At 37.6% G+C, this 12,055-nt stretch overlaps 1 protein-coding gene across 2 annotated transcripts in view; it reads right to left on the bottom strand.

The window, feature by feature from the left end:
* Nucleotides 1–12,055, bottom strand: part of cadm1b (cell adhesion molecule 1b) — a 273,986-nt gene that overhangs the window by 64,295 nt on the left and 197,636 nt on the right. For both annotated transcript variants that reach the window (XM_051665851.1, XM_051665852.1), the window contains exons 5-6: nt 6,424–6,561; nt 421–579 (exon numbers count right to left, since the gene is read on the bottom strand). In XM_051665851.1, the coding sequence (XP_051521811.1) occupies nt 421–579; nt 6,424–6,561 (297 nt within the window). The remainder of the gene's footprint in view (nt 1–420; nt 580–6,423; nt 6,562–12,055) is intronic.

Raw genomic sequence — 12,055 nt, 5'->3', positions numbered from 1 at the left:
CCAAATATGCCAGTCTGTTCATGTATAAATGAAGCACTGAGGCTTTAAAGGTGATGAATTTAAAGAGGCGATTTTTCCAAGAGAGTAATACCTTGGAAGCTGGAAAATACAGCCAGCTAAATAAAGCACCACAGCTAAAAATATAGCTGTGTTTAGCTAAAAATACAACATATACATGTATATATATGTATATATTGTTGTTGTTGTTGTTTTAAGAATTTATTTATCATACACTTAAAAAAAATGTATTACATAAAATCTAGTCAACCTCTCTAATTGGATAGTTGGTGGTGGCCTATCCTTAGTTTGGAACAAAACGAAAGTGAGTAAATAATGTATAAATAATGAGTAAACAATTATTTTTAAAGAAAAGCTATTTTCCAGCTGAAAGATTTCTCCTCATCTTGAGAGATGACTTACACTGCACTTCCAGGTATTTCTGGGCCTGGAAGTCCTTCACGGCTGGGTGGTCAATGATGCAGATGATGGCTACTCCATCGTCCTCCTTAGAGACAGTGAGTTTGAGCCGGCTGGTGACAGTGAACATCCTGTCGTATAACTCCTCGACAGTCGCCTCACCTGGGAACGGCAGCAAGAGTGACATGTCAACCATAACAAGCGAGCTCTCTCCATCCTGGCCTGCTCATACTAACACTGTATCACCAGGAGGAGGGTCATGCAGAATCATATCGTAACCAGACAAATCCAGACAACTTTCACATTCATGTATTGTGAGACACATTCTGTGTCCTATATACAGTATTTGACCTTGGAACATCATACCAGGACACAAAAAACAGGTTTGAATTTTATATATATATATATATATATAAGCAGCAAAATCTTTACAAAATTTTGAAGCAGCAAAATCTGTACATTATTCAAGTTTGCTGCTTCAGAAGGAAATTGGTACTTTAATTCACCAATGTGGCATTCAACTGATCACAAAGTATAGTCAGGACATTACTGATGTAAAAAACAGCACCATCACTATTTGAAAAAAGTCATTTTTGATCAAATCTAGACAGGCCCCATTTCCAGCAGCCATCACTCCAACACCTTATCCTTGAGTAATCATGCTAAATTGCTAATTTGGAACTAGAAAATCACTTGCCATTATATCAAACACAGTTGAAAGTTATTTGGTTCATTAAATGAAGCTTAACATTGTTTTTGTGTTTGTTTTTGAGTTGCCACAGTATGCAATAGACTGGCATGTCTTAAGGTCAATATTAGGTCAAAAATGGCAAAAAAGAAACCGCTTTCTCTAGAAACTCATCAGTCAATCATTGTTTTGAGGAATGAAGGCTATACAATGCTTGAAATTGCCAAAAAACTGAAGATTTCATACAAAGGTGTACACTACAGTCTTCAATGACAAAGGACAACTGGCTCTAACAAGGACAGAAAGAGATGTGGAAGGCCAGATGTACAACTAAACAAGAGGATAGTACACCAGAGTCTCTAGTTTGAGAAATAGATGCCTCACATGTCCTCAGCTGACAGCTTCATTGAATTCTACCCACTTAACACCAGTTTCATGAACAACAGTAAAAAAAAAAAGACACTTTTGAAACAAAAAGAAAAGGTTGAGTGGGCAAATAAAAATGGTGTAAAGTGCATGATGAAGACAGCCACATCTATGGCAAGTGCTACAGGAAGCGTGGGGGGGAAATGTCACCTGAGTATCTGGACAAACTGACAGCTAGAATGCCAAGGACCTGCAAAGCTGTTATTGCTGCACATGGAGGATTTTTTGATGAGAACTCTTTGAAGTAGTTTAAGAAGTTCTGACATTTTTTTCAAATTGTAATAGTAATTTTTCATGTTATTAATGTCCTGACTATACACTGTGATCAGCTGAATGCTAATTTGTTAAATAAAAGTACCAATTTATATCCAAAAGAGCAAGATTTTGGACATTAATAACGTGGAAAATCACCCCACGCTTCCTGTAGCACTTGCCATAGATATGGCTGTCTTGTCTCACTCACCTTACAGTCTAGCTGATCCCACAAAAGCTCAATGAGGTTAAGATCCATAACACTCTTTTCCAATTATCTGTTGTCCAATGTCTGTGTTTCTTTGCCCACTCTAACCTTTTCTTTTTGTTTTTCTGTTTCAAGGCCAGCATCCCTGAGTCTTCTCTTCACTGTTGTACATGAAACTGGTGTTGAGCAGGTAGAATTCAATGAAGCTGTCAGCTGAGGACATGTGAGGCGTCTATTTCTCAAACTAGAATCTCTGATGTACTTATCCTCTTGTTTAGTTGTACATCTGGCCTTCCACATCTCTTTCTGTCCTTGTTAGAGCCAGTTGTCCTATGTCTTTGAAGACTGTAGTGTACACCTTTGTATGAAATCTTCAGTTTTTTTGGCAATTTCAAGAATTGTTTAGCCTTCATTCCTAATAAAAATGATTGACTGACGAGTTTCTAGCAAAAGCTGTTTCTTTTTTTGCCATTTTTTAACTAATATTGACCTTAAGACATGCCAGTCTATTGCATACTGTGGCAGCTCAAAAAGAAATACAGTGTTAAGCTTCATTTAACAAACCAAATAGCTTTAAGTAGTGTTTGATATAATGGCAAGTGATTTTCTAGTACCAAATTAGCAATTTAGCATGATTACTCAAGGATAAGGTGTTGGAGTGATGGCTGCTGGAAATGGGGCCTGTCTAGATTTGATCAAAAATGACTTTTTTCAAATAGTGATGGTGCTGTTTTTTACATCAGTACTGTCCTGACTATACTTTGTGATCAACTGAATGCCACTTGGTGAATTAAAGTACCAATTTCCTTCCGAAGCAGCAAAATCTGTACATTATTCCAAACGTTTGGCCACCAGTGTGTATATATATATATATGTGTGTGAGAAAATTATGAGAAGAAGGATACGGAGATGATGCAAACAAGACTCAAACCTGCGTCATCCACACGTGTATCTGATGTGATTTATAGGTATTCATACGTGAAGTATGGCTTTATCACACACACTTTTTAACTTTTGGATAGACATGGATATGTACAAAATCAACGCATGGACAACTTCTTAAACATAATCCCTTATACTTCACCTACAAATGTTTACAAATCAGGGTTGAATTTATTGAGATATAGATTTGGTTGATTTTATTGTATTTACAATAATATAATATAATATAATATAATATAATACATAAATATAATACAATATAATAAATGAGATCATTAAATAGGTTTAACAATATTACAGTTATTTAACATAGTAAACAAATGTAAATTTTACAAAGTATAAATATAAATATAATAAAATATAATAAATGAGATCAATAAATATGTTTAACACTATTACAGTTATTTAACACAGTAAACACATTTTAATTTTACAGAGCTTTAATTTTATAATGGTTTAATTTTGTTCTGTGTGATTTCTAAAGAAGGTCAAAAGGTCAGAAACCATTGTGACAGCACACATACACAATAAAATAAGTAATCGATTTCATTTTATATTAGATATTAATTCAAGAGTGCAAATAACTCAACTTTTATTAGTCACATTTGGATTACTTTTACTAATAAATTTGCCATTAAAAAGGTCTTTATCTGACAAAGTTACTCCATCATTTACTGATAAATGAGAGTCTCTCTTTGGGATTGTGTCTGAGTATTGTGTCGGGTTACCTGCGGCAGTGCCCACACAATAGTTTCTGCAATTTCAGTTACGAGCAGTCGTCAGAGGTTTGGTGAAGATTTGTAAGTCTCTAAGGTTGTATATTGTGACGAGGAGGAGGGCGGGGCCGGGCCGTGAGTGCGCATGGCCGGCCCCCAATCGGGCTAATCAGCCGAGGAGAGGGATAAAGCCGAGCTGGATGTGGCAGTTAGAGAGAGAGAGAAACACATCCGGCTCGGCTTTATCCCTCTCCTCGGCTGATTAGCCCGATTGGGGGCCGGTCGTGCGCACTCACGGCCCGGCCCCGCCCTCCTCCTCGTCACATACATACTGTACGTAACAGGGTTTATGTTTTAGATGCTGTCAATACGTTGATGTTTTATGTTTCCATATCAATCCAAATGTACAAAATGTACATGTACACGTTACGTTTAAATACCTACCAATAAGAACAAGATCAACCTGGCGTACCAAGACTCAATGTGTTAGGCCACGGCTCCAGAATGAAACATTTCGATACTCACAATATATGTTTGAACTTCTTTCTAATGTGATAACAAAAGTAAGCAGTAAAATTAACAAATTATTACTGTGATGTGTACAGCCTATTGTCCCAGTACTGATGATGGATGGTCAGAACATTTGACAAAGATGAATTCATACAAAGCAGCTTGGAGGTCAGTAGCTGCATAGGGTTACTGCCCATCACGTTAGTCCTCATCCTAAAACAATTTCTAAGCTCAAGGGCATTGAGCTAATTGCAGCACAGAGTATGATGGTTTACTTGGACCTAATGAAGTGGGAAATAATTACAGCTCTGCACTGACCTATTGCTCAGCTTCTTTCCCTGCTATCAGCACGTAATAAGACACTGTTACAAAAAATACATGACTTACTGTACACCACTTTAAAGTCTGGTAAAATCTGTTAATTTCAGACAATCACTATGATCCTTGTGTAGATTTTTTGAATACTTTCTCCTATCCTAGCTTAATATGCAGAGACAACTACAGTATAAGTAAGCCATTTGTAATTTGATTCCCATTAAAGCGCAAACGCTGTGGCTCTGTAGCACTTTCAAAACATTGCTCTGTTTGTTTGAGCATCCTGGCCAAACTGATACAGCAGAATCGGCTCAACAAATGGTCTGAGTTTGGAGTGGGACCATCTGTTTTTGAAAAATGACAGAGAGGAGGAGTGTTTGAAAACATTATTTTGTCATCATTTTTGCATTTGATCTTTTCACAGACTGGGATGACATATTACCATCTTAATCCCAAAGTATATCCTGGTTTTGACACGAACACTTAGCATTGAACACAAGCCTGTGGAAGTATACAAGTACATGTGAAAGTACATTTTACTGTGCCCAATACACAGTCAGTTGATGTATATGCACTATGACTGCTATAAGGACTATTTCTCCTCAGGAGTATAGACACATAAAGATGTCTTTATATTCTTCAAACTTAAGATATACAATTGCAGGTATCTACTGACCTTTTCACAGATGTGCTCTTCACGTGCAAATCCACTGTTGTTGTTTCCACAATTGTCTCCTGATGTTTACCAGCAATTACATCTACTTCTAGTGCTTTTTTGTGACCGCAACAGCTCAAATGTGAGTGTTGCCACCTTGTGAACCCACTAATTAGTGCAAATAATTCCAGGCGCATGTGCATTCTGCACATTCAAAGAAAAATTGGGCTGCATGTGTTCAGTGCTCGAGCACTCTGCTGGAGATGAAAATCTAAAATTGTTTTAATTATTTAATGTAAATTTATAACATTATTCATTGTATAATATAATACAAATACGTTGTCCTCTTTTGGAAAGTCATGGAAACATATTAGTGGATTTTTTATTTTGCTATTGAAAAAAAATTGGAACACAAAAAATAATTGCTGTGGCCTCCCATTCACCGCAATAGAAGTTTCCCTGCTATAGTTTACTTCCAAACCCGGACATGTGAAAAGGGTCTATTCTGTTTATTGGCACTAGCAGTACAGAAATTACACGCTTCGCCTTTAATTTTCTCCAAAGTTTGATCTTTGGTGTGTCATGCAACATATGCTTACACCTAAGTTCATTTGGCTCAGAGTAACACATACAGCTTACCTGAGAGATTGTTAATAATGCTGGTTTAATTAGAAGCCAGTCATTATTCCCTTAATGTGAGTTGCCTTACAGTGAGCTGGCTATGGTATTTGATCCATTAACACATGAAAATCTATCACCTCAGGCCATTGCTTTACTGCTTTCTCTGCAGTTAATGAAGCTGTGATATTTGTAATCCATAAACAGTTGACACATTAAACTTAGATTGTGTTTAAATACCGGCATATCATCTGCCATTTTTGCCTCTGTTTCCCCAGGTAGTCTATGTGAGTGTTATTCAACAGTCCCTCCCTGCTGTCTAATGGAAAAAAGCTGTTTATAAGTACATTAACCAGCCTGTGCGTTCACTCCTTTCTGCCAGCCCGCACTGCTTTAACCAGTGAGAACTAATATGTGGGCAGCATTTGCTGAGTGGGAGGTAAACAGTTGGAGTTCATTCAAAGCTACTTAAGCTCTACAGAAAAAAGAAAAATTCTTTTTTGAGTCCTGAATGTTGCGCCATTCTTGTCAATTCAATGGATACACCTTCTGAAAGCTTAATTAAAAAATCGTTATGATGTCAGTATCCAAAAACACAGTGTGTTCTGCGCAGATCAGAGAAATGAATAATCACAGAGGACTTATCGGCACAATCTTCTTTGGATCAGAGTCAGACCTTGCAGTGGTTGGTTCCCTTTCATCCATTTGATGGTGGAGGCCGGCTTGCTGCCCATAGCGGTGCAGGTTATCTCCGTCTCATTCCCCTCACTCACAATTTCCTCACGGGACTCTAAGATTGGGTTGCCTGGTGGAACTGGCAGAAGATCAACAAAAGGATTAGAGATGCTGCGGCGGCTCTTCTGCATCGGATCAATGTTTTTTATCTAGCTCCTCACTAAAGGACAAACTGTTTTTTTTTTTTTTTTTTTTTAACGAAGATCTGCTGATGACTATCAAGAAGTTAAATCAGTAATAAAGTGTACAAAGTGAAAGTACAATATGTGTCGTACAGATGGAAAAGGTGTTGTTTTTGAGCTAATCTTTTTTTTTTTCATACTATTATTCTGTCGGAAAATACCCAGCAGCATATACAGGTGCATCTCAATAAATTAGAATGTCATGGAAAAGTTCATTTATTTCAGTAATTCAACTCAAATTGTGAAACTCGTGTATTAAATAAATTCAATGTACACAGACTGAAGTAGTTTAAGTCTTTGGTTCTTTTAATTGTGATGATTTTGCTCACATTTAACAAAAACCCACCAATTCACTATCTCAACAAATTAGAATACATCATAAGACCAATAAAAAAAACATTTTTAGTGAATTGTTGGCCTTCTGGAAAGTATGTTCATTTACTGTATATGTACTCAATACTTGGTAGGGGCTCCTTTTGCTTTAATTACTGCCTCAATTCGGCGTGGCATGGAGGTGATCAGTTTGTGGCACTGCTGAGGTGGTACGGAAGCCCAGGTTTCTTTGACAGTGGCCTTCAGCTCATCTGCATTTTTTGGTCTCTTGTTTCTCATTTTCCTCTTGACAATACCCCATAGATTCTCTATGGGGTTCAGGTCTGGTGAGTTTGCTGGCCAGTCAAGCACACCAACACCATGGTCATTCAACCAACTTTTGGTGCTTTTGGCAGTGTGGGCAGGTGCCAAATCCTGCTGGAAAATGAAATCAGCATCTTTAAAAAGCTGGTCAGCAGAAGGAAGCATAAAGTGCTCCAAAATTTCTTGGTAAACGGGTGCAGTGACTTTGGTTTTCAAAAAACACAATGGACCAACACCAGCAGATGACATTGCACCCCAAATCATCACAGACTGTGGAAACTTAACACTGGACTTCAAGCAACTTGGGCTATGAGCTTCTCCACCCTTCCTCCAGACTCTAGGACCTTGGTTTCCAAATGAAATACAAAACTTGCTCTCATCTGAAAAGAGGACTTTGGACCACTGGGCAACAGTCCAGTTTTTCTTCTCCTTAGCCCAGGTAAGACGCCTCTGATGTTGTCTGTGGTTCAGCAGTGGAAATTCCTTGACATGTCTGTGTGTGGTTGATGCCTTGATACCAGCCTCAGTCCATTCCTTGTGAAGTTCACCCAAATTCTTGAATCAATTTTGCTTGACAATCCTCATAAGGCTGCGGTTCTCTCGGTTGGTTGTGCATCTTTTTCTTCCACACTTTTTCCTTCCACTCAACTTTCTGTTAACATGCTTGGATACAGCACTCTGTGAACAGCCAGCTTCTTTGGCAATTAATGTTTGTGGCTTACCCTCCTTGTGAAGGGTGTCAATGATTGTCTTCTGGACAACTGTCTGATCAGCAGTCTTCCCCATGATTGTGTAGCCTAGTGAACCAAACTGAGAGACCATTTTGAAGGCTCAGGAAACCTTTGCAGGTGTTTTGAGTTGATTAGCTGATTGGCATGTCACCATATTCTAATTTGTTGAGATAGTGAATTGGTGGGTTTTTGTTAAATGTGAGCCAAAATCATCACAATTAAAAGAACCAAAGACTTAAACTACTTCAGTCTGTGTGCATTGAATTTATTTAATACACGAGTTTCACAATTTGAGTTGAATTACTGAAATAAATAAATAAACTTTTCCACAACATTCTAATTTATTGAGATGCACCTGTATTGTGTTTTGGATGCTAGTCTCCAGTATGGGAATCCGGCTATGCTGGTGTCCCCACCAGGTTTCTTAAAGGAATAGCTCCCCCAAAAATGAAAATTTGCAGATAATTTACTCACCCACAAGCAATCCAAGATGAATATGACCTTTCTTCATCAGAACAGGATTTAAGATTTTTAGGAAAGTATCCCAGGTTTTTAGCTTCATCCAATGCAAGTGAACTTACACAAATTTTTGACGGTCTAAAAAGCACACTTAGTCAGCATCAAAGTAATCCACACGACTCCAGCCAATCAAGTAATGTCTTCTGAAGTGAATCGATACGTTTGTGTGAAAAACTAAACGCTAATAAAAACTTTATTAACTTTAAAAAATCGCTTCCTGTAAAAACGAAATGCCTCACGTCACTGTCATGTGACGTCATCACGTTGGCGCGTTCACGTGAGAATTCAGAAGTTCCGCTATGTTTACCACAGAGGAACGTACTTCATGCGAGGGTCATGTAAATTGAAACAGCTGGCGGTAGCGCCGATTTAAAGTTAAAACCGTTTAATTAGCGATAGGTTTTTACACAAACGTATCGATTCACATCAGAAGACATTACTTAATCGACTGGAGTCGTGTGGATTACTTTGATGCTGCCTAAATATGCTTTTTGGACCGTCAAAAACTGGTGTCTATTCACTTGCATTGGATGAAGCTAAAAACCTGGGATACTTTCCTAAAAATCTTAAATCCTGTTGAAGAAAGAAGGTCATATACATCTTGGATGGCCTGAGGGTGAATACATTATCAGCAAATTTGCATTTTTGGGTGAACTATTCCTTTAGCAAGCTTAACCTGCAAGACTTCATTGGTTCCTCAAAAGGTTTCTCTCTCATCCAACCTAATCATTATATTGGAGTATTTTCTTGTCACTGTCTCCTTTGGCTTGCAAAATGGGGATTAGTAAGGCACATAATATTCTTTGTAAAGCTGATTTGGAACAATGAGAATTGTGAGTAAAGAACTATAGTAAGACATTGGAAATTTACATTTCAATTCAGCATATTGTTCACCAGGATGATGTTTTGGTGAGTCTGGTTAACCATTTCAATTTAAATTTTGCATATGAACAACATGTTGATCCACCAGCCTTCACCAGCAACAAAGAGCCTGGACCAGCATGGAAATTGATGCCTCTTTTTTTTTTTTTTTTTTTTTTGCTGGGAATGTTTTATAACTTTCAAGAATATTCTTGTTGTCTCTTTCAGGCCATGCTGTCCTATTTTCTTATTTTTGTTGCAAACAATTTCATACTGATGTTTTATTATTATTTCATGTGTAGACTGAGAGTCACATGTTTTACCTGTGATCACCTTAATTATCAAATTGGTATCTCTATTAGACCAGCATCTCCGCAAACTTCGGAGAATCAAGAACTGTTTGCCTCTAACAGAGAGGTTCTCAACTGGTTTCACTTCAAGACCCAGATTTTGCATTGGACATCAAGTGGCGACACAACACAGTACCAAAATTGCTCACTGTAAAGGCATATGCCCCTAAAATCAAACATTTAAATGCATTAATATTATCATGAACTGAACTAGTTCAAAAATATGCAACACTGCTAACATGACATATGCTAAAAAGGAAAATTTATGATTTTTGTTTCTAAATGTCTTGTGAATTTTATACGGATTTAATTTTGAACACAGTTGTGTTCCCTTAAAGGTGCAGTATGTAAGAAACCTTTGTTATTAATGACACCTGTGGCAGTTAAGTGAACAACAGCCAGCTACCTGTTGCTCGTGCTCGTGCACACACTCCATAGGGACGCAAGCGAGCATCGACCAAAACAATGATATAACGTACAAAGAGGCTGAACATGATTCACCGACATCATGCTGACAGATGAGGTAGCATAATTAAAATTACACAGTTATGATTGTTTTACAACAAACTTTGAGAATGTTTATTATATTTGACTCTCCAGTGCTGGAACAGGGCTAAAACAAAGTGTGGATATAGGTCTGACTATGCGAGACTGTAGTTTGAAGTAATCAATTTTCTTTGCATGATACATTGACTGCATTATATATGATGGCCTATGTTGGCGTTAGCTAGCTAGCCAGCTTTATCAATAGTTGTTAGCTAAATTTGGTGGATGATGACAGTAGCTGTTTATAAAATAGACTGTACATTATAAATTGTTGACACAATTCAGTATTGATGTGATTCCATCACAACTGTCATTTTGATATATCGATGCACTATTGTTTTATAATAATAGATTGTATATATTTTCTGTATAACCAAGTTACGTTACACTAATGAATGGAGCTTTTTACATTAACTTGAATTTTACTTTTTACTTGAACATTGTCTAGCATTCATTCCATGTATTATTGTAGTTAACCTTGCTGAATAATTACAGATTAACTTTGACATTGACCTGACTTTTAGTATAAAGACAAGATCGTTGAAATTATTTGAAAGTTACAAAGCAAGGTAGCTTACAATTCGTCAGCGTTAGCAGGCAAGATCAAGTTAGCTAAAATTACACAGACCAATCCTTATGGCACTATATTTCACATGCTTTGCAGTTATGTAAGCTTACCTGTCCAATAAGAAGGATACCAATTCAGGGTCTGTTTTGATCCCCAAAACGAAGGTCCCTCCAGGAATCAAATGCCCTGCCGATGTTCACGCTAGTTTTCGCTCGACCACGATCACATTCCCGCTTAGCCAGATGGGATTCATTAGCTAAATGTTTTTTTGTTTTTTTTGGCCTACTCTGAGTTTGTCGGTGTTGTGCTGGGAGCCGGCCGTTTGCTGGATTCCATCTCTAAGATAATGTTACCTAGTGTTGCAGACTGTCTGTTAACTCTGTTGAATAGAAGAGAAGCTACTGTCTGAGGCAAGGCTCTTGGGAGCGCGCATAAACGTCACATCCTTTGGATTTTCCTGGCAAAAGCGACCCACTCCCTTTGCATGAAAATCAGTCTACAGGCTTTAATAGTCAACCTAGGAAGTCTGGGAAGGGCTCATTTTTTAAGTTGTGTTACAAGCCGTTCACACATTGGCAAAAAAAAAAAAAAAAAAAAAAAAGGCGAATATTACATGAAAAATGTTACATATTGCTCCTTTAAATACGGAAGGATTACATTTTATTCAGGATGGTTGGCAACCCTACCTGCGAAGCACTCCTAACTGGTTTTATTGTATATTTTGACAGAAATGGACCCACTCAACCAACTTTTTTTTTTTTTTTTTCATGCAGAGAGCTGATACCACGTTACCTCACATGATGCTGATGGTACTTAATCATCTGTCTCTATGACAGCTACTGTTGGAGGGCCTCTTTTTCTAATATCTCAAACTTTCATGTCCTTTTGTTAAGAGTCCATGCTGTGATGGAATGCATATCCTCATAAAACTCATGCTACTTTAGAGAGCACTCAATTCCATTCAGCTCCCCAGGATGTCCAAATATGCCACATAGTAAAGCTCTAAAGTCAGTGTCATTCAATGCAAGAGCCTCCCAACTGCACAAAGCTATCTCTAGAAAAGCTCGATGTAGCCTTTTCAACATCTAAATGGAATGCAGTCGATACGCCTGCCAAAAGCGATCTACTAATATCAATAGCACAACATCTGTTCCTTTTTGTTTGCCTTGTGTTATTAGAA

This window comes from Myxocyprinus asiaticus, chromosome 31 (genome assembly GCF_019703515.2).
Source record: "Myxocyprinus asiaticus isolate MX2 ecotype Aquarium Trade chromosome 31, UBuf_Myxa_2, whole genome shotgun sequence".
In the NCBI taxonomy this organism is placed as follows: Eukaryota; Metazoa; Chordata; class Actinopteri; order Cypriniformes; family Catostomidae; genus Myxocyprinus; species Myxocyprinus asiaticus.
This window is presented reverse-complemented; position numbering and strand designations above follow the sequence as displayed.